Here is a 20,477-nt window from a genome sequence, read left to right as displayed (position 1 = left end):
CAGCTTGTTTGCTTGTTTGCTTACTTATTTATTTTATTGCATTCTTACCCGTGAAGGTGTAAGGGACACAGGTGGTGCTGTGGGTTAAACCACAGAGCCTAGGACTTGCCGATCAGAAGGTCGGCGCTTCGAATCCCCGCAACGGGGTGAGCTCCCATTGCTCGGTCCCAGCTCCTGCCAACCTAGCAGTTCGAAATCACGTCAAAGTGCAAGTAGATAAATAGGTACCACTCTGGCGGGAAGGTAAACGGCATTTCCGTGCGCTGCTCTGGTTTGCCAGAAGTGGCTTAGTCATGCTGGCCACATGACCCAGAAGCTGTACGCCAGCTCCCTCGGCCAATAAAGCGAAGTGAGCGCGCAACCCCAGAGTCGGTCACGACTGGACCTAGTGGTCAGGGGTCCCTTTACCTACCCGTGAAGGCACACTCTTCCATTGTCTTCCAAGATAGACAGATGCCAATCAACCAAATATCCCACTTTTCGTCCAAGGAGTTCAAAGCTCTCCTCCTCCCCATGTTATCCTCACAAGAGCCCTATGGGGTACGTTAGGCTGACAGCGAGTGACTGGCCCAAGGTCACTCCAGGTAGTGGGGATTTGAACCCGTGTCTCACAGGTCCTCGCCTGGCATAATAATAATAATAATAATAATAATAATAATAATAATTTTATTTATACCCCGCCCTCTCCAGTCAAGACCGGGCTCAGGACAGCTAACACCAGGTATAAAAACAATTGATTAAAATACAACTTAAAAACAAGATTAAAATACAACATTAAAATGCAGCCTCATTTCAGTGGAAGCTCAAATCAAAAACTTTTGGGGGGATGAAAACGTCAAGTCTTCACCAAGGCCAACTATCCAGACTGGTCCTATGTGGGCCAGAAAAAAGCCAGGGAAGTCCCCAAATAGGAGTTCCATCACAGAAGGAAAAAGAGGGGGAGGGGATCAAGTTGATTCCAAGCCAAAGGCCAGGCGGAACAACTCTGTCTTACAGGCCTGCGGAAAGAAACCAGATCTAACCACTATACCACCCTGGATCTCAGCAGAGGCATATTTAGGCTCCGTTGCGCCTTTGACAAGGAGGGGTTTGTGCATCTCCAAAGTCCATGGACCAGAAACTCATATAGTTTGCTTTCCATTGCTCTGCCAGCATCTTCATGGCCATATCATGGCTGGGCTCCTCCATCGATCTGTCTGCCTGGCTTCCTACCTTCCTTCCTCCACTCACTGCTTTCCCCTTTGCCTCCTCCTTCCCTCCCTTTTTCCTCCTCCTGTAGCTCTTGCCCACTCCCTCCATCTTCTTTCCCTCCAAGCCTCGCAGGGCACTCCACTCACACGCTTAATAGTACCACCCGCTGATCAAGGAGGGGACCCCACAGGGCATCTAATAATAATAATAAATTTTATTTATACTCCGCCCTCCCTGGCCAGAGCCGGGCTGAGGGCGGCTAACGCCAGTAAATTACACTAAAAACATAATGGGGGGGGGGGGACGACCACCAGTTTAAAATACAGGTTAAAATGCAATTTAAAATGCAGCCTCATTTTAATATTAGCCCATAGACCAAAACCATAAGGGAAGGGAAACAGAAGGGTCAGACTGAGTCCAAACCAAAGGCCAGGCGGAACAGCTCTATCTTGCAGGCCCTGTGGAAAGATGTCAAGTCCCGCAAGGCCCTAGTCTCTTGTGACAGAGCATTCCACCAAGTCGGGGCCAGTACTAAAAAGGCCCTGGCCCTAGTTGAGACCAATCTAACCACCTTGCGACTTGGGACCTCCAAAATGTTGTTACAGTGGTACCTCTGGTTACGTACTTAATTCGTTCCAGGGGTCCGTCCTTAACCTGAAATTGTTCTTAACCTGAAGCACCACTTTAGCGAATGGGGCTTCCCACTGCCGCTGCGCCACTGGAGCATGATTTCTGTTCTCATCCTGAAGCAAAGTTCTTAACCCAAGGTACTATTTCTGGGTTAGTGGAGTCTGTAACCTGAAGCGTATGTAACCTGAAGCGTATGTAACCCGAGGTACCACCTTAAGGTCCTCCATGGGGCATATCAGGAGAGGCGGTCCCGTAGGTACGTGGGTCCTAGGCCACATAGGGCTTTGAAGGTCAAAACCAGCACCTGAGGTTCTTGGCATCCACCGAGACACCCAGACGAACCTGTGCTCCTCGCCTGACCGCTGAGGGTGTCCCAGGGAGCTCATGGATGGGCAGGTAGATTCCTAGCCACTCTGCACCAAGATTGAAGAGGCGTGATTTTCAAAGACGCCTGGGCCCTTTGCAGGGGCCTAAACAACCCCTAAGTGCTTTAGTCTTTAGAAGATGTCTGGAGCAGCTGGTGGTTGCTACTTCATGTGCCATGGGTTGGTTGGACACAAAGGAATGGTGGGAGGAGCCAGCTGGTGAAGCCCACCAGGGAAGGAGGCTTAGAGCCTTGGGGATTCGTGGTGGGTCAACAATGAGCGGCCAGAGGGAGAAGACTGGAAGAGGAGGTGTCGGAAGCTGGAGAGGCAACAGGGCTTAGTGAGCTGGGAGAGTCTGTGGCGGAGAGAAGTCCAGAATTGGAGGCAGAAGATGAAGCAGAAGAAGCAGAAGAGGGAGGCCGAGAAGCAGAGATGAGTCAGGCTGGTGACATAGCCATCAACTGTCCCTTATTTGGCGGGAAACTCCCTTATCCCAGCGCCGTGTCCCACTGCTGTCCCTTATTGATGATGTCCCTTAAATTTCCCGGGTTTCAAAGGAAGCAGCTCCTCTCCCTCCCTCCCTGCCGGCCAGGGAGGAGGGAGGCTCCAACTGTGTTGCTGGGCTGCGTTGCTCACCCAATAAGGAGTCTGAGAACGACTGGGGGGGCGGAGCTTGCATGTCTTGTGCCGATCAAATCAGCCGCGTTGCCTGGGGACTCGCCTTTGCTCAGCGCTTCCCAGCAGAGAGGTGACGGTGGTTTTCCTTGCTGCATCCCCTTTGCCGGGTTGCTGCGCTGTGGGAACCACCGCTTGAGGCTTTGTTTGGCTGATGGCTGGGCTTTCTGCCATTGGCTCGGAGGGGCTCAGAAGTTGAACATATCTGTGCTCTGAAAATCCCTTATTTTGGCTGCTGATCCCTTATTTTTGAGGCTGCTGGTCGCTTATTTTCAAATGTGTAAGTTGACAACTATGGCTGGTGAAGAGTCACGGGGTTCTCCCTCCTGCTGCTGCGACAAGCTCCCCTTCCTGCTTGTCTCCCAGAACCAGAAGAGGTATGAAGAGGGTGGAGGAAAGGTTGGCTACGCACAGGAATAGTCTCCAATTGCTTGGGGAAACCCCAGGGGCTTAGATGGCTGTGCGGTGGTGAAAAGTAAAAAGTAAAAAGTTAATTCTAACTTGCATGGTGTGATTTACTGCCAGCTCACACCTAACAGTATCTATGTTGAGGGGCTGATAAGAGTCGTCACCCAATGGGTCTGGAGGGCACCAGGATGGGGAAGCATCCTTTGGAAATGACCACAGATAGGAGGTAATGTGTTATGTAGAAAGAATGAAAACCCAGCCCCTATGATTTTACACACACACACACACACACACACACACAAGAAAACTCCAAAAGTCCGTTTTAAAAAATTTATTCTGTCTCCAGACCATGCTGCGGTGAACAGGTCCACGGTTTGCAAGTTGATTCTGCAGTCAGCAACCTGGCTCACCCTCATCCCAGACAGGAGCAAGCTCAGCTGTGGACTCTTCCCACCACACGTCACCCCAAAGTCCACATTTCTTAGACAAGGGGACTGTCCTGGCAAGCTGTCAAGGCCTGGGGCAGAACGGAGCCTGCCTGCAAGGACGCATGGGGCAGGGAGCAAAGTCAAAAAGGAATAGTCACTTCCCAGAAAGAGTGGTTTCCCTCCCCCTTTGCACCCTGAGATAGAACCATAGAATTGTAGAGTTTGAAGGGATTCCAGGGGGTCATCTAGTCTGACCCCCTCAGTGCAGCAATTCGGCAAATAGCTAAATCACAAAAGGCAAGGGGAGGCTTTTAGCTCTTCAGTCCAGAGGGGCGTTTGAGCTTTATCCTTCCTTGAAAGCTGACAAGGGAGTTTCTGCTAGGACTTTTCCTGTCCTGCCCCTCTGAGCTTCAGCTATCGGCCGAGTGCTTTGTTGCAAACTGTGACGTGTGAGCTGCACATCGAACGTCGGCCAATGTGGCTCCAGTCCAAAAACTGGCACCAAGGTAGGCATAACCGAATTGTCTGGGACTTTTCACAGCACCAGTAGTCAATACGAAGGGGGCTCTCAGGCTGCCAGTAGTTTGCAGGTGGGAGTCGATTGCGAACCAGCAAATTCAGGGAGGGCACAATTAAAGGGGATTTGGGACTCCTGTGCTGCAAACCTGCTTCAAAAAAGGAACAGACTTTTTGCAGTAAGGAAAGTGGCGTGGAAATTCACCGGAACGGGCAAGATGGCCATTGCTTGATGCAAAGTTGTATCCTCTTCCTGCAAACTCTGTGCAAACAGATCAGTCAGAATGCTTGATAAATAGGTCATCTGGAAGCGACCCACATTTACAATGGACCGATGCCATTAATTTCTATATAAATGCCATTTCTGAATGTTCCGTCACACTCTAGTGTGACCAAGGAACAGAACCGAGAGCAGGTCTATGCAGATGAAGGGGGCGGGGCTAAGCTGATAGAAACGAGGTCGATTACTATTGGTTGCAGCCGCCAGGTGGTGGGGAGAGGGTTTTCGCCACTATCCTAACAGCATCCCTGATTTCACGCCTTTGCTATCTTCCCATGCAAAACTCTGCGGTTCTCGCTGTTTGCAAAGCCTCGTTTCACACGCAGCCTGTCATAACAACAGGCATTTTGCTAAATTGGGCTAACTAAACGCAGCCGTCAGCCCCAAGAATGCTCTCAGCAAAGCCAAAGACAATCTGCACATTGTTCCCACCACAGGAAGTTTTTCGGGGTTACCTCTGGCCTCGCTGAATTATAATGGCAGACGAGGTCAATCTGGAAGAAAGTTCAAGTCCCCAGTCCCTACTGATTTGTAAAAACTGGTTCAGCTAAGAAAGAATGCAATGCTAAGTAGGATTCCCAGATAGACAGGTGCTTCTGAGTTGAATTTGTCCTGAATCTGGATGGCGACGCTTTTGCTGGAGCCGCACGGCAGGCGGGGGAGAGTTTGTGGGGGGATTTTGGGCGCACCAACCCTACTAGATCATCCCCGCCAGGAAAGGTGGGAGGAAGAGGCCAATCGTCCCCAGCAAGCAGACAATGACAAACATCCAGAGGAACATGCGGTCAATCACCATGGCAACGTACTTCCAGTCTTCCTTCACCTGCAAGCATAGGAGAAACCATGAAGTCACACCTCCTTGACCAGCAGGTCTCTACAATGCCTGGACATCCCTTTGGGTCCTGAAACAGCACATCTAGCAGATTGTGCAAGAGTTTTCCTACAGGGGTCTCTTTACCTGTATACCTGAAGGAGCGTCTCCTTCGTTCTGCCCGGACGCTGAGGTCCAGTGCCGAGGGCCTTCTGGCGGTTCCCTCATTGTGAGAAGCAAAGTTACAGGGAACCAGAGGGCCTTTTCAGTGGTGGCACCCTCCCTGGGCCAGGCATCCTAGGCCATAAAATATAGTGGGCAAGTTTCTTTGATGTAGCCTTTCTGATATATTAATCTTAGGGCCAGGAAACAGACTTTCACTTGAAGGTGATAAAGATCCCTATCCTCCTTTCCATATATTGCTTGTTTATGACCTCCGGGGCTGCTGGATGCACTCCTTTGTAGTTTTGTTTTATTTACCCCAGAAGTATGCATGCTTAATTAGCTTTTGTAGTGTAATTTTGTCCCCACGTGGGGTTTGTTGAAATGCTCAGAGGAAATCTGATTGGTTCTTACGAACACGGTAAAAAAGTTCTTTTGTCAATAAAACGACCTGGGCCGGAGGGTGGACAGGAATTCTTATTATACGCACCCTTCCCAGAGTCTTGCTGGTTCAAGCCTCTGTGTGTATTCTTATTAATCAGAGTTCAATCCTTCCTTTACTTTGGGAACGCCTCAGGGTGGACGCTACTACCGCGAAACCCTGTTCCTGATGTCTAGAGGGAACTGTTTGCTTGTGTTAAGAACCCAACAGTGGGCCTGGGGTGGGGGACGCTGGGTACTAACCCCACAAGGTAGCTTTTCGGTTCCCAGAGTCAACAACTCACCGAGAAATCAGCATCCTCGGCCCGCAGGTGGTTGGCAATGTAGTGCACCCCTTCCAGGGCTTTCAAGATGCTTGGAGACAGCTGCAGCCCCTGCTCGGAGGATGTTGGGGTCTCCGCTTTGGTGGCCGGGCGCCGAACCAGTTCCACGAAGCCCCTCCCCAGGTGCCGGGCGCAGGTGTAACGGTACTGGAGGCAGTGGTGGGGGCAGGTGCCTTGGAGGGGCAGGCGACCGGCCCTCCGCCTCTCCTCACTGCCGCCACCGCCGTCGTCGTCTTCGTTCCACTTCTCGTCCACGTCCGTCTCCAGCCAGCACCGGGAGGTGCTCAGATTGGCCGGAGGCGCGTCGTACTGCCCAATCACCTCTTCGCTGGACACCCTGAGCCCCGCCGTCAGCACCGGGGGCCTCTTCATGAAGAGCCACCTGGGGATGAAGTCCAGGAAGACGGCGCGGACCCATTGGGGCATCTTGTGGGTGCTGGGCGAGCGGTGGTGGACGTTGAGGACGAAGACCGTGATGACGATGGAGAGCGTCACGAAGATCATGGTGAAGAGGAGGTACTCTCCGATCAGTGGGATGACCAGGGAGGTGGACGGGATGATCTCGGTGATCAGGAGGAGGAAGACAGTGAGGGACAGGAGGACGGAGATGCAGAGGGTGATCTTCTCCCCGCAGTCAGAGGGCAGGTAGAAGACCAGGACGGTCAAACAAGAGATGAGGAGGCAGGGGATGATGAGGTTGATGGTGTAGAAGAGGGGCAGGCGCCGGATGACGAAGCTGTACGTGATGTCGGGGTAGATCTCGGTGCAGCAGTCGTACTTCTTGGTGTTGTAGGTGCCCACGGCGTGGATGATGGCCCACTCGCCGCTCTCCCAGTAGTCCTTGAGGTCCACCTGCCGCTCCATGCTCTCCAGGTCAATCTTGGCTTTGTCGTACGTCCACGAGCCGAACTTCATCTTGCAGTTCTGCTGGTCAAAGGGGAAGAAGGTGACGTCGATGCTGCACGAGCTCTTGTAGATGGCCGGAGGGGTCCACTTCACGCTGCCGTTGGAGAAGAGGTGAGCCTTCGTCATGTGCGTCACGGCAAACTCCCCGTCGGCACTGAAGGAGCAACGGGGAGGAGAGTGTGGGAATGTTGTGGATAGTAGGAGAAATACGTATTTATAAATTTTTATTGGAAATTTTATTTACAACATAACATAACCCCCCAATACAGAAATCCACCCTCATTAAACATGAACATAACATACGATAAGCATAACATACAACAATACAAACAACCAAATAAAAGACTTCTTTTATTCTGTATCTGGCCTCCTTATTTACTTCTTATAAGCTGTTTCCTTTATGAGTAATTATTAAGATTTTTCTAATTATAACTTAAATATCCACAAAGTCTCCTGCAGACATTAATCGAAACAAGTCCAGGTATGTATTTTAGGGCACTGTTTTGTGAAGTATTCTCTGCATTTCCCCCGTGCTTTTTTAAACTCTTGTCTAGTGTGATCTCTAATTGCATCTGTTAATCTAGCCAATTCAATATCCTCTAACAGTTTGTCTTGCCATTCCTTTTCTGTTGGCACAGTTTCTTTTTTCCAGATTTTAGCAATTAGGATCCTTGCCGCTCAATAGTAGGAGAAATATATTGATTAAATATTATCCTTCCTCACTCACACTAGTGAGTAGCACAGTACATTCTCCAGTATATTGCAGGAAGCTAGTTGGTAGATTCGTTTGAATCTCTTCACTTAAGCAATCCAGTCTGGCTTGTCCAGATTGGGTTTGATCCTGGTAAATTCCCCTTTGCTCCCTCTTAAAAAGAATAAAGACACAACAGTCTTCTTTTTAAAGTAATAAGAAGTTGACTCACATTCAGTTCACAGTAGGTTCCCTGAAGGCAGACTTTAGCTTGTAGTTACAGAAGAGAGTGTGAGTTTATCCCATGTAGGGAAATGAGCCCATGTGCTGCTGGCTGAGGACCAGCAGACAGCAAAATACATCAAAATGGAATAAATCAAAGGAGGGAGTAGATGGCTGCGTGACCAGCCCTTTTATAGGGTCTCCCAGGGTCACACCCATCTACCTGGTCACACAGAGGGGGGTGATGCTCCAGACCAGGTGTGACAGGAAGTCCTCCTGGCTGGAGCAACATTCCCCTGCGTGTACACTCTAGGAAACAGGAAATGTTGTACTTGACTGCTTATGTTACATCCCACAGAGAGAGGGGTTATGGGGGCGGGAAATCTATTATTTCTAACGTATGATTGTGATTGGTTTTATAAACTTAACACAAAATCTAATTTATAAGCTTTTCTAAGCAATTCTACTTCTCCTTAAAATCATGACCCTCCCCACAATCAATTCCCTGCTGCCTTATATACAATACTTATTCCGCTCTACATTTCTTTCTTTATTTCATTCTTCCTATCTTTTCTTGGCTTATACTTCAGAGCGGTTGCCGAACAGCTTGGTAGGTTTCTGGATGAAACATCGGCTCTGGAGCCATTTCAATCTGGCTTTTAATAATAATAATAATAATAATAATAATAATAATAATTTTTATTTATACCCCGCCCTCCCCAGCCAAGGCCGGGCTCAGAGCGGCTTACTAGCAATAATAAAAACAAGTTGAATGATTACAACTTAAAAACAAAATTAAAATACAACATTAAAATATTGAAACATTAAAATATTAAAATGTAGCCTCCTTGCAGGAGGAGAAGGAAAAGAAAAAAGAAAGAGAGGGAGGGAATCAAATTGGCTCCAAGCCAAAGGCCAGGCGGAACAACTCTGTCTTACAGGCCCTGCGGAAAGAAATCAGATCCTTTTGCCCTGGTTATGGGACCAAGACGGCTTTGGTCGCCCTAACAGATGATCTCCGCAGACAATTGGATCGAGACAGGTCTGGACTGCTGATTCTCATAGATCTGTCAGCAGCCTTCGATACGGTCAATCACGAACTTTTAGACCACTGCCTTGCCGACATGAGGATTCAGGGCACAGTCCGACAATGGCTGCGCTCCTTTATCTCAGGTCGGGGACAGAGGGTGGCGCTAGGGAGGGAGTTGTTGCCGTGGCACTCCTTGGTGTGTGGAGTGCCGCAGGGCGCAATCCTTTCCCCGATGCTTTTCAATATCTTTATGCACACCCTTGCCCAGATTGTCCGGAGCTTTGGGCTGGGTTGTCATCAATATGCTGATGACACTCAGCTCTATCTGTTGATGGACGGCCACACCGACTCGGCCCCAGACACACTGACCAGATATTTGGAAGCTGTGGCTGGATGGCTGCGTGGGAGCCGGTTGAAATTAAATCCTTCGAAGACAGAGGTCCTCTGGATGGGTCAGGACGACATGGGGTTGGGGGGCCAACTCCCATCTCTTGCGGGGGCTCAATTAGTGCCAGCGCCTTCTGTCAAGAGCTTGGGTGTAACCTTCTATGCCTCCCCTTCCATGGAAGTGCAGGTTGCCACCACAGCAAAGGTGGCTTATTATTACAGATAGGTAGCCGTGTTGGTCTGCCATAATCAAAATAAAAAAAATCCTTCCAGTAGCACCTTTAAGACCAACTAAGTTAGTTCTTGGTATGAGCTTTCGTGTGCAAGCACACTTCTTCAGATACACAGCTTATTATGTTATTATTATGTGGCTTATTATGTTATTATTAGCAACCAAACACCCAGCGATTAACCTCACTTGTTTCTTTGCTAAAGTGATAACTAGCCTAGTAGATACAGAGGATGCTGTTTATTTAGCTGGCCTTTGCTGGGACTTTTGATGTGGTTTTCCTTTGGGTCTTCTGCTGCGGTGGATGGAAGGCAGATTGAGAAGTCCCCTTTCGCCTGAAATATTTTCGTAAGTACCACTGGATGGCAGCAGAACACCAGCCAATGGAACGAAGCCATTATTGGGATACTGCTTGCGCAAGAAGTCATAATAGCAGGTACTTCTTCCATGTGCACAGACTGAGCATCTCCCCACAAGGCTGCCCTTCGACAGAGCATACTGCATTTCTCGCACATTTTTAAAAAGTGGAGTTGCCACACACACACACACACACACACACCCTCTACTGCACTTATAGAAGTGAGTGAGTAAACTCTATTATAGAAGACTGTGTCATGTCTATTTCTTTTAAGGAGGGACTGAAGGTGAATTAGGGACGCGGGTGGTGCTGTGGGTTAAACCACAGAGCCTAGGACTTGCCGATCAGAAGGTCAGCAGTTCGAATCCCCGTGACGGGGTGAGCTCCCGTTGCTCGGTCCCTGCTCCTGCCAACCTAGCAGTTCGAAAGCACGTCAAAGTGCAAGTAGATAAATAGGTACCGCTCTGGCGGGAAGGTAAACGGCGTTTCCGTGCACTGTTCTGGTTCGCCAGAAGCGGCTTAGTCATGCTGGCCACATGACCCGGAAGCTGTACGCCGGCTCCTTCGGCCAATAGAGCGAGATGAGCGCCGCAACCCCAGAGTCGGCCACGATTGGACCTAATGGTCAGGGGTCCCTTTACCTTTAAAGGGGAATTACCAAGGAAACTTACTTTAGAGGCTTATACAAGCCTGGCAAACACTATCCGCTGCGCAAGTTTTAAAGGGGGAATGTTACTCTGATAAACTGTAGAACTTGTTAATACAAGTTGGAAAGGCTATATGCCTCCCTGGACATTCCCACAGTGTTGGGTCCAGCTTGCAGGCTTCCCTTTATGGCATTTGTGTGGCCAATGCAAGAACAGGATTCTGGACTAGATCTCGCAAGGCTTTTCTTTTTTTTTTTAAATAATCTTTATTAAAGTTTCAAAAGGTTACAAAAAAACAAAACAAAAACACACACAAAAATAACACAAAACACGACATAAAAAAAAAAAAAAAATTCCACCTTTTAGGTCTCATTTTCAATAACTTCTTTTCATGACTTCCCCACGCCTCCCCTTATTGTATTCCAACTCCGAATTGTTTATTCAAGCAAGTTTTTATCCTTAATGTCCTAATCATAATTTATTAATTTACTTAACCATAAATTATTAATGTGATTCTTTATAATAATTTTAAACCTTAATTCATTATTATCCATTAATTTAGATTATTTAGCAATTTTTAGAATATATACCTTAATCATACATAAAAAAAGATAAAAAAAAGAGATATAAAAACAAATAATAAAATACCTTCCCTAAGATTGTCCCTAATTCCCATCCACAGATTCCCCATTCTTATAATAATAAAGAGCATATAGTTTTACACTGCAAAATAAAAATCAGGCCCCCTTTGGACTTCTAAACCCCACCCTTCTCTTCCCGGTTTCAATCCCAAACCAAAGTTCAATTAGTCCATCTTTTTAGCCTGGTGACCTTACGTCCGAGGCTCTCGGATCTCTCTCAGTCCCTTTCCGCCGGCTTCTTCGAAAATCTTTCATATTGAACGCCCCAGGTCGGGGAAGTACCTTCTCCATATTAACCATATTTCTTCCAGCAAGGCCTACTTGTTTAGAGGTGGAGCTCCAACTCTGTTTCTTAAGTCTATATGTCCCAAATAATCCAGTTTTCATCTTAGTCGAATTGGAATTCTTCTTGGCAGGTCTCCGGCTCTCTTTTATCTTCTGTAACTTTTCAGCCACCCCTTCTTTCTGCTCCTCCTGTTCAGCTGATGTCTTAGTCTTTGGTTTCTTTTCTTGTCCAGCTGCCTGTGTTTTGAGCATCAAGTCCCTTTCCAACTCAGTAGGTATATTTTCTATTGACTTCGGTTTCGTAGGACTTGTAGACAAAACATGGCCTTGCTCTATCCTCTCTTGCAGCTTTCCCATGAGAAAAATAAGCTCTTGCAAGTCAGCTCGTATTTCCCGACCTAGTTCCATTCTTGTAATATCCAAGAATCCCCTCTAGAGGGATTCTAGTTACTTAGTATTTCTTTTCCCTTCCGATCCAAAAATCAAGTTTATTTGTATCAGTCTTTCTTTACTTTCAATATTTTGTAGCAGTATAGCCGGTTAGAATTTAAGCTTTGATTTTTCCGGCTTTGACAGCTAATTTGACAGCTGTCAAAAGTTTTCTATAAATCCTCTGCAGGCTCTTTTCACGGGTTACTCCCGGGCTTGAGAAAGGTGGTACTTAGTCCAAATAATTAAACTTTTGTCCTCCGGCACATTAGCTTAGTCCTTTAAATCTGTGGAATTTATATCTTTTATCGAATTACCCCAATTCTTCACGCAACCTTAGTTGACAGCTCCTTGCTTCAAACTGTTTACAATAAGGGGGGGGCGGACTTCCCTTTTTTTCACCTCCCCCGCTCGTGCCAAATTCATAATCAAATTATTTGTAATCCAATTTCCCAATTACTCACGGGTTGTTGTTCTTGATTTTAAGTCCAAATTTTAATAGGAAGAAGTCAGCGCTCTCCGACAAATGGCATGCGGCTTCGCTCGGCAGGGGAAGCAGAAGACTCACAGCACCACGCCGCTCCCCGGCACCCGTTCCGTAGCCTTTAAAAAGGCTCCTTCGCGAGTCGGGAGGGCGCTTAACGATGCCCGCCGAGTCACCATGTCCACGGGCTCCTATGCCCGTGGTTTTTGAGGGTCCCCGTGTCGCCGGCACGGCAAGACCCAGCCCCTGTCAAGCCGATTCCCTCCGGAGCTCGGAGGGAATCCGCCATTAGCCGATCGCGCTAACCCGGAAGTCTTCGCAAGGCTTTTCTTATGTGCTTGACTGGTGCTGAGCTACTCCTGCTGAGGCCTGTCTCAGATTAATCCCTGTGCGCGAATGCTTAAGAACATTGGCTCATCTAGTCCAGAATCCTGTTCTCACAGACCAGATGCCTATTATGGGGAAACCCGCAAGCTGGATTCGAACACGGGACCACTTTTCCCCTCCTGTGGTTTCCAGAAACTGGTCTCCAACAGCTATCCATAGCCCTCTCCTCCTCCACGAAATTGGCTCTTCCTCTTTTAAAGCCACCTGGGTTTGTGGCCATCACTAACTCCCTGTGGCAGTGAGTTCCATAGTTTAACTATGTGCTGAATGGACAAGGACTTCCCGCGGCATATTTTTAAGGGGAGTTGTTGAATAATGAGCTGCTCCCCCTTTCCCCGTTGGCCCAAGCACCTACTTGTTATACAGCACAATGTCTGGGATCCAGATCATCTCAGAAGGCGCTCGGATGGAAGTGACGTTGTCAAAATCCACCGGGTTCCACTGCAGCTTGTAGTCATTCCATTCCTGGTGGCAAAGAATCAATCCTGGGCTCATTATTCACTTCCGAGATGTGCATATTCTTCACACTGAAGCACACATTGATCAACTTCTTCACTTTTTTTGTTTTGTTTTTCAGATTAAAACTTTGCAGTCACATATCGAACGTACAACATAGAAACAAGATTCCAAAGAATCTCTTGGACTTCCCTCCTCCCCTTTGTGGGTCCTATTGTTAATCATTTCCTCCTGCATCTTTTAGGATAATAGGTTATAAATTTCCCCCATTCCTTATTAAAATTTTGGTCTTCCTGATTTCTGATTCTTCCAGTCATTTTAGCCATTTCGGCATAAATCCATCACCTTAATCTGCCATTCTTCTATGTTAGGGACTTTATCTTCTTTCCGTTTATTAACATTCTTAGTTATTAAAAAATAAGTTAACACTGTTTTAGTGGACGAAGGCTGCAAAGCCTATGTCTACTCAGAAGAACGTCCTGTTGAATTCAGTCTTGCAGCCTTAATGCCAACCTTTATAAGAGGGGCACAGGAGAGGGGGGGATAACAGCTGCTCAGCTTAAGACCCCCCAGGCCAATAGTTTTCCATGGCTGGAAACTTCAAGGCATGGGAGTCTAGGGGACCATCTCTACAAGGCTGAAGTTGAATTGTAGAGATGGCAATAGAATTGTTGAACTGTAGAGCTGGCAGGGACAAAAAAGGACATTTAGTCCAGTCTCCTAGAATGCAGGGATCTCTTGCTCAACGTGGAACTCAAACCCACAACCCTGTGATTAAGGGTCTCATGCTTTACCTACAGGGCTTGCTTCCAGTTCCTTCTTTGACACCAACTTGCATTGTGAGAGCCTTGAATAAGACCTGGCAAAAAGTAAACCCTGTGTTGGGCTTAGTGTTAGAGTACAGTGTCCCAGTACGTCTCCGAGCACAATTCAAAGTGTTGGTGCTGACCTTTAAAGCCCTAACGGCCTCTGTCCTGTATACCTAAAGGAGCGTCTCCACCCCCATCGTTCAGCCCGGACACTAAGATCCAGCGCCGAGGGCCTTCTGGCGGTTCCCTCATTGCGAGAAGTGAGGTTACAGGGAACCAGGCAGAGGGCCTTCTCGGTGGTGGCGCCTGCCCTGTGGAATGCCCTCCCACCAGATGTTAAGGAAATAAGCAGCTATCCTATCTTTAAAAGACATCTGAAAGCAGCCCTGTTTAGGGAAATTTTTAATATTTAATGCTGTATTGTTTTCAACACTTGATTGGGAGCCGCCCAGAGTGGCTGGGGAAACCGAGCCAGATGGGCGGGGTATAAATAATAAATTATTATTATTATTATTATTATTATTATTATTATTACTATTACAGTGGTACCTCTGGTTGCAAATGGGATCCGTTCCGGAGCCCCATTCGCAACATAAGCTGAACGCAACCCACGTCTGCTTGTGCACGGATCACGATTTGCCACTTCTGCTCATGCGTGTGACATCATTTTGAGCACATGCGCGAGCGGTGAAACCCGGAAGTAACCCGTTCCGTTAATTCCGGGTTGCCGCGGGACATATCCTGAAAGAACGTAACCTGAACCGAACGTAACAAGAGTTATGACTGCACTGTATTTTTCAGTGTATAAGACGACTCCTATTTTTTAAAATCCAAAATTCAGAAATTAAGTTGTTTAGCTTTGGGGGGGGGGGGAGGTCACTTCCGCCAATCGCTCACCCACCTACCAGCCACTGCCGATCATTTGCCAAAGTCACTGCCGATCGCACACCTTGCCGCAGCCGCCAATTGTCTGCCTGCTCGCAGCCCACCCGCCCACTTGCTGCAGCCACCAATCACTCGCCCTATCGCCACTGCCAGTCTCCTGCTTGCTGCTGCCATTAATCTCACATCCCCCCTCTGCGTTCACTATCCATGTATGAGACGAGACCCAATTTTTGCCTAATTTTTTAAAGCAAAAAACGCCGTCTTATACACAGAGAAATACAGTATATCTTTATTCCTGCATTGGAAAGGGTTGGAGAAGAGGACTCTTGGGTCCCTTCCGTCTCTACACCCCCAAAACTTTGCTAGAGTTTGCATTGCGCTCCCTGCCTTTAACTCCCATCGCGCTTTACCTGCTTGAGCCAAACGTTTGTGGTCATCATTTGATTCTTCTCATCCTAGATTTGCAGACAATGAGAGAGAGAGAGAGAGAGAGAGAGAGAGAGAGAGAGAGAGAGTTTGTTTGAAAGAAACGCAAAGCTGCAAACAGAAGCTGTTGTCTCTATTTTGTGGATGGGATTACAGCGGTACCTTGGTTCTCAAACACCTTGATTCTCAAACGCCTTGGTTCCCAAACACCGAAAACCCGGCAGTAAGTGTTCAGGTTTTCAAATGTTTTTCGGAAGCCGAACCTCCGAAGCGGCTGTCGGTTATTGTTTCCAAGGCACCTGCCCCAATCAGAAACTGCGCCTTGGTTTTTGAACATTTTGGCTTCCAGAACGGATTAAGTTTGGTGCTTTTGTTTTTGCTATTTATTTTGCGTTTTTGTTTTTGAGGCTTTTTCAGTTCATTTGTTTTTGTGACTGTGCGGAATCCAGTTCAGCTACTGATTGATTGATTGATTGATTGATTGTGTGACTGTGAAAATGGATAAAAGCGCCTCACCCAAACAATGACTGTCATCAGTGCAGGTAAGGAAAAAGAATAATTTTTATCATCTACAATCCTGTCTTATTTATTTTATAGTACACTACATTGATTATTGCTTTCATTTTATGGATCAATGGTCTCATTAGATAGTAAAATTCATGTTAAATTGCTGTTTGAGGGGTTGTTGTTTTTTTTCATGCATAATTTTTATTAATTTGCATAATACAAAATACAAAAACAAAATATAAAAGTTCGATTCTCATTTTCACAGGTTTTTAAGTATGACTTCCTTCAACCTTTCCACAAATCATCCGTAATAATCTTTTATAAAAGTTCGCATTTCTTAATTTGTAATGCCATTAATCATTCTAGTTCTTCCATTTCTCTTTAGACAATACTCTTTTCTTTTTACAGAGCTCCTTTAAAGCCCACTAGTGTTATCTGTCCATCACTTAAATTTTCCAGATATTTCGTAAAACTTTCCCAATCCTTAATGAACCTCTGGTCTTTTGAATATCTAATTTTCCCTGTCATCTTATCCATCTGTTTGAGGGGTTGTTTTTAAAAGTCTGGAACGGATTAATCCGTTTTGCATTATTTTCTAAAGGAAAGCACGCCTTGGTTTTGGAACGCTTTGGTTTTGGAACGGACTTCCAGAACGGATTAAGTTTGAGAACCAAGGCACCACTCTAAACCACAAACCAGCCAATTCAGGTTGCCCCGTTGAAGTAGATTTGGCGCCTGTGCATCAAAGCCTGTTCCCAAAAAGGCAAAAGGCAAAAACGCCTTTTCTGCAGCAAGGGAAATTATGGGGGAATGTGGGCCACGTTATGTAACCTCCCCACAAAGAAATCCCGGTGAACGCTAATTAAAGAGGTCATCTGGGACCCAAGTCCTCTGCTCTCACTGCATCCAGGCCTGAAAAGAGGGAGATCTGATATTAGAATGGTATGGGGACCCTATGCTCAGCCAAAGCTCAGTGGCAGAACAGCTGCTTTGGATGCAGAAGGAACCAGGTTCTGCCCTCAGGATCTGCAAGGAAGACTTGCAAAGATGAGTCAGAACAAGTGGAAGACCCGTGATAGATAGATAATTAGATAGATAATTTATTACGGTCAAAGACCAGCTTGAAGACCAGTGAATATGTAGTCGATACTAGAATAGAGGGGCCAAGGGTCTGAGTTAGTAGACGGCAACTCCCTATGTTTGTGTTCACACATGTGCTCCTCTTAAACCAGAGTGAGGAGCTCTACGGCCTGCTACTTGATATCTGAGAACAACGTTATCTCTTCAAACTGGCCTTGCTTTCCATCTGAAGGGCAATCTCTCTCTGTCTACTTCCTGTCAATTGCAGCCAGATGCAGTTTCTTCAATACATATCTATCCCAACACATAACCTTTTTATGCAGCAAAGCGCATAGTCATCTAGAAAAAAATAACAACACATACATCAGATTGGGCTGTATGCCACCACGAAGCCAGTTCAGAGTGAGGGTGGGAAAACCCTCACTCTGAATGGGTAAGTCATAGAATCATAGAGTTGGAAGAGACCACAAGGGCCATCGAGTCCAACCCCCTGCCAAGCAGGAAACACCATCAGAGCACTCCTGTGATGGCCTGGGATTCCGAGTCTGAGAGTGAACCGGAGGAATCCCAGCCGGCACAGGAGTCCCCGCCTCCAGGGCCGGCTGAACTGGGGCAAGGCCTAGATGCTGAGGAGCCTGCACCTGTGCCAGATCCTCAGGGGCAGGCACCAGGTGAGACCATTCTGGCCCCAGAGGTGCTGGAGGACTCAGTGGCTACAGGTGAGCCTCCCCCGGGGCCCAGTAACCCTTCGGCCTCTCCTGAACTGCAGAGGCTTAGGGCAGAGAGGCGAAGGGAACTGGTCTCTCCCAGGAGGAGTGCTCGCCTTAAGGCCAAGAGAGGCGGGGCTCCTGGGGGCCGGGACCGCCCCCGGCCTTAGAAGAAGATAAAGGTCAGGCAGCCCGGTCCCAGGTTGCGGGAGCAACGTCGTTGTGGAGTACCTGCTTTACCCAGACCTAGATCTGCACTCCCAGTGTGCCTGTTCCACGCCCGGCTTCCTGCTCCTGACTCTCCGGTGTCCCTGTTCCTCGCCCAGCTGCCCGCTGCTGACTCACCAGTGTTCCTGTTCCCCGCCTGGCTCCCTGCTTCTGCTCTACCAGTGTTCCTGTTACCCGCCTGGCTTCCTGCTGCTGCCCTACCAGCGTTCCTGCTCCCCCGCCCGGCTCCCTGTTTCGGACCTCGCGTCTCATCTAGTGATTGTCTACCCTGCTAGTGACTCTGGACTGAACTTCGGCTACGGTATTAGTACCTTTCCCCCCCGGGACCAGCACAACTCCTGACATATGGTTGTCAAGCCTCTGCTTAAAGACCTCCAAAGAAGGAGACTCCACCACACTCCTTGGCAGCAAATTCCACTGTCGAACAGCTCTTACTGTCAGGAAGTTCTTCCTAATGTTTAGGTGGAATCTTCTTTCTTGTAGTTTGGATCCATTGCTCCGTGTCCGCTTCTCTGGAGCAGCAGAAAACAACCTTTCTCCCTCCTCTATGTGACATCCTTTTATATATTTGAACATGGCTATCATATCACCCCTTAACCTCCTCTTCTCCAGGCTAAACATGCCCAGCTCCCTTAGCCGTTCCTCATAAGGCATCCTTTCCAGGCCTTTGACCATTTTGGTTGCCCTCCTCTGGACACGTTCCAGTTTGTCAGCGTCCTTCTTGAACTGTGGTGCCCAGAACTGGACACAGTACTCCAGGTGAGGTCTGACCAGAGCAGAATACAGTGGCACTATTACTTCCCTTGATCTAGATGCTATACTCCTATTGATGCAGCCCAGAATTGCATTGGCTTTTTTAGCTGCCGCGTCACACTGTTGGCTCATGTCAAGTTTGTGGTCAACCAAGACTCCTAGATCCTTTTCACATGTACTGCTCTCAAGCCAGGTGTCACCCATCTTGTATTTGTGCCTCTCATTTTTTTTGCCCAAGTGCAATACTTTACACTTCTCCCTGTTAAAATTTCTCTCCCGCCCACACTCCATTTTCACATTGCCTTTTCCAATATAGGGGAAACATTTCTGTGCAGCTGCTTTTGTTTTTTTGCAAAGAGCAGTGAGGTGAGTGAACAGGACACATACCACGTCAATCAGCTGAGCAATGGACAGCCCAAACCTGACAATAACGACATCAGAGGTATTGGGGACTGGCCGGGACCACTTGTTGTATGCATTGAAAAGGTGTTTGAAGAGTCTCTCCTCGGCCTGGGTTTGCGTCCGGCCTTGGACTGAGGCTGAAATGGAAACCAAATGTTATGAGTTAGCAAGAACCAGCCTTGAATGCTGAGAATCACTGAAGGTCAGTTATCAAATGCCCCCAGATATTAACTGCATGTCAACAGTTAAGGACAGACATCAAAGCTCAACTATAACCTGATGCCCAGAATTAATGCCCTACCTTTCAAAGCATTTCACACACATTTCATCTCAAAAACCTTTACTGAGGCGTTCCCAAAGTAAAGGAAGGATTAAAGAACTCTGATTAATAAGAATACAGACAGCGGCTTGAACCAGCAAGACTCTGGGAAGGGTGCATATAATAATGTCTGATCTCTCCACCCCTCGGCCCAGGTTGTTTTATTCACAAAAGAACTTTTTACAGAGTGTTCGTAAGAACCAATCAGATTTCTTCTGAGCATTTCAACAAACCCCACGTGGGGACAAAGTTAAACTACAAACATTAGTTAAGCATGCATATTTTGGGGTAAATGAATGAAAACTACAAAGGAGTGCATTCAGCAACCCCGGAGGTCATAAACAATCAATACACATGATAAGAAGGATGGCCAAGAGGACAGCGATCATTATCACCGTTATGTGAGACCTGTTTCCTGGCCCTAAGATTAACATCCTAAGATTAACATATCAGAAAAGCTACATCAAAGAAACTGCCCACTGTCTTTGATGACCCAGGACGTCTGCCTGTCTTAAGTGTGTACATGACTTGTCAAGCAAGAGAAATGGGCAGTAGAGGAAATGGCCAGAGATGCAGAGGGTTGTGGGATTTGATCAGAAATTATTGCCAATGTATCAAACCCAGTCAACACAATGCATTCATCGTGGACACGATGGCTTGATGCATATTTTATAATTCCTCATAGTAATCCCACCTGACCCCACACTCTGGATATTTGCACTCCTACACTTTACAGAAACCATGTAAATGTAAGCTGGCATTATTATCCCCATATTGCAGATGTGAAGACTGAGGCTAAGAGAAAGGGTCAGGGAGAGGGAACATGCCTTGCCTAAGTTCAGTTAGTGAGCTTATTTCTGTGGCAAGAGTCAAACTGGGGTCTCTCCAGGCTCCTGCAGGGCAGTCTTGACTACTGCACATCCCACCAGCTCTCCAGTACGGAACACCTGGCAGATATCCAGGGAATGGCCAAAGCACG

The 20,477-nt window shown here is 47.4% G+C and overlaps 1 protein-coding gene across 1 annotated transcript in view; it reads right to left on the bottom strand.

Moving 5' to 3' along the window:
* Window positions 1–3,594: 3,594 nt before the first annotated feature.
* The window catches only part of CHRNA2 (cholinergic receptor nicotinic alpha 2 subunit), a 36,702-nt gene continuing 19,819 nt past the window's right edge, over window positions 3,595–20,477 (bottom strand). The window contains exons 3-7 of the mRNA XM_081001048.1: window positions 19,165–19,316; window positions 15,487–15,531; window positions 13,282–13,391; window positions 6,192–7,290; window positions 3,595–5,316 (exon numbers count right to left, since the gene is read on the bottom strand). Coding sequence (XP_080857174.1) covers window positions 5,191–5,316; window positions 6,192–7,290; window positions 13,282–13,391; window positions 15,487–15,531; window positions 19,165–19,316 — 1,532 coding nt within the window. The 3' untranslated portion in view covers window positions 3,595–5,190. The remainder of the gene's footprint in view (window positions 5,317–6,191; window positions 7,291–13,281; window positions 13,392–15,486; window positions 15,532–19,164; window positions 19,317–20,477) is intronic.

This window comes from Podarcis pityusensis (assembly GCF_964106645.2).
Source record: "Podarcis pityusensis genome assembly, chromosome: 3".
NCBI lineage: Eukaryota > Metazoa > Chordata > Lepidosauria > Squamata > Lacertidae > Podarcis > Podarcis pityusensis.
The sequence above is the reverse complement of the archived record's forward strand: the minus strand, read 5'-3'. Positions and strand labels throughout refer to the sequence as shown.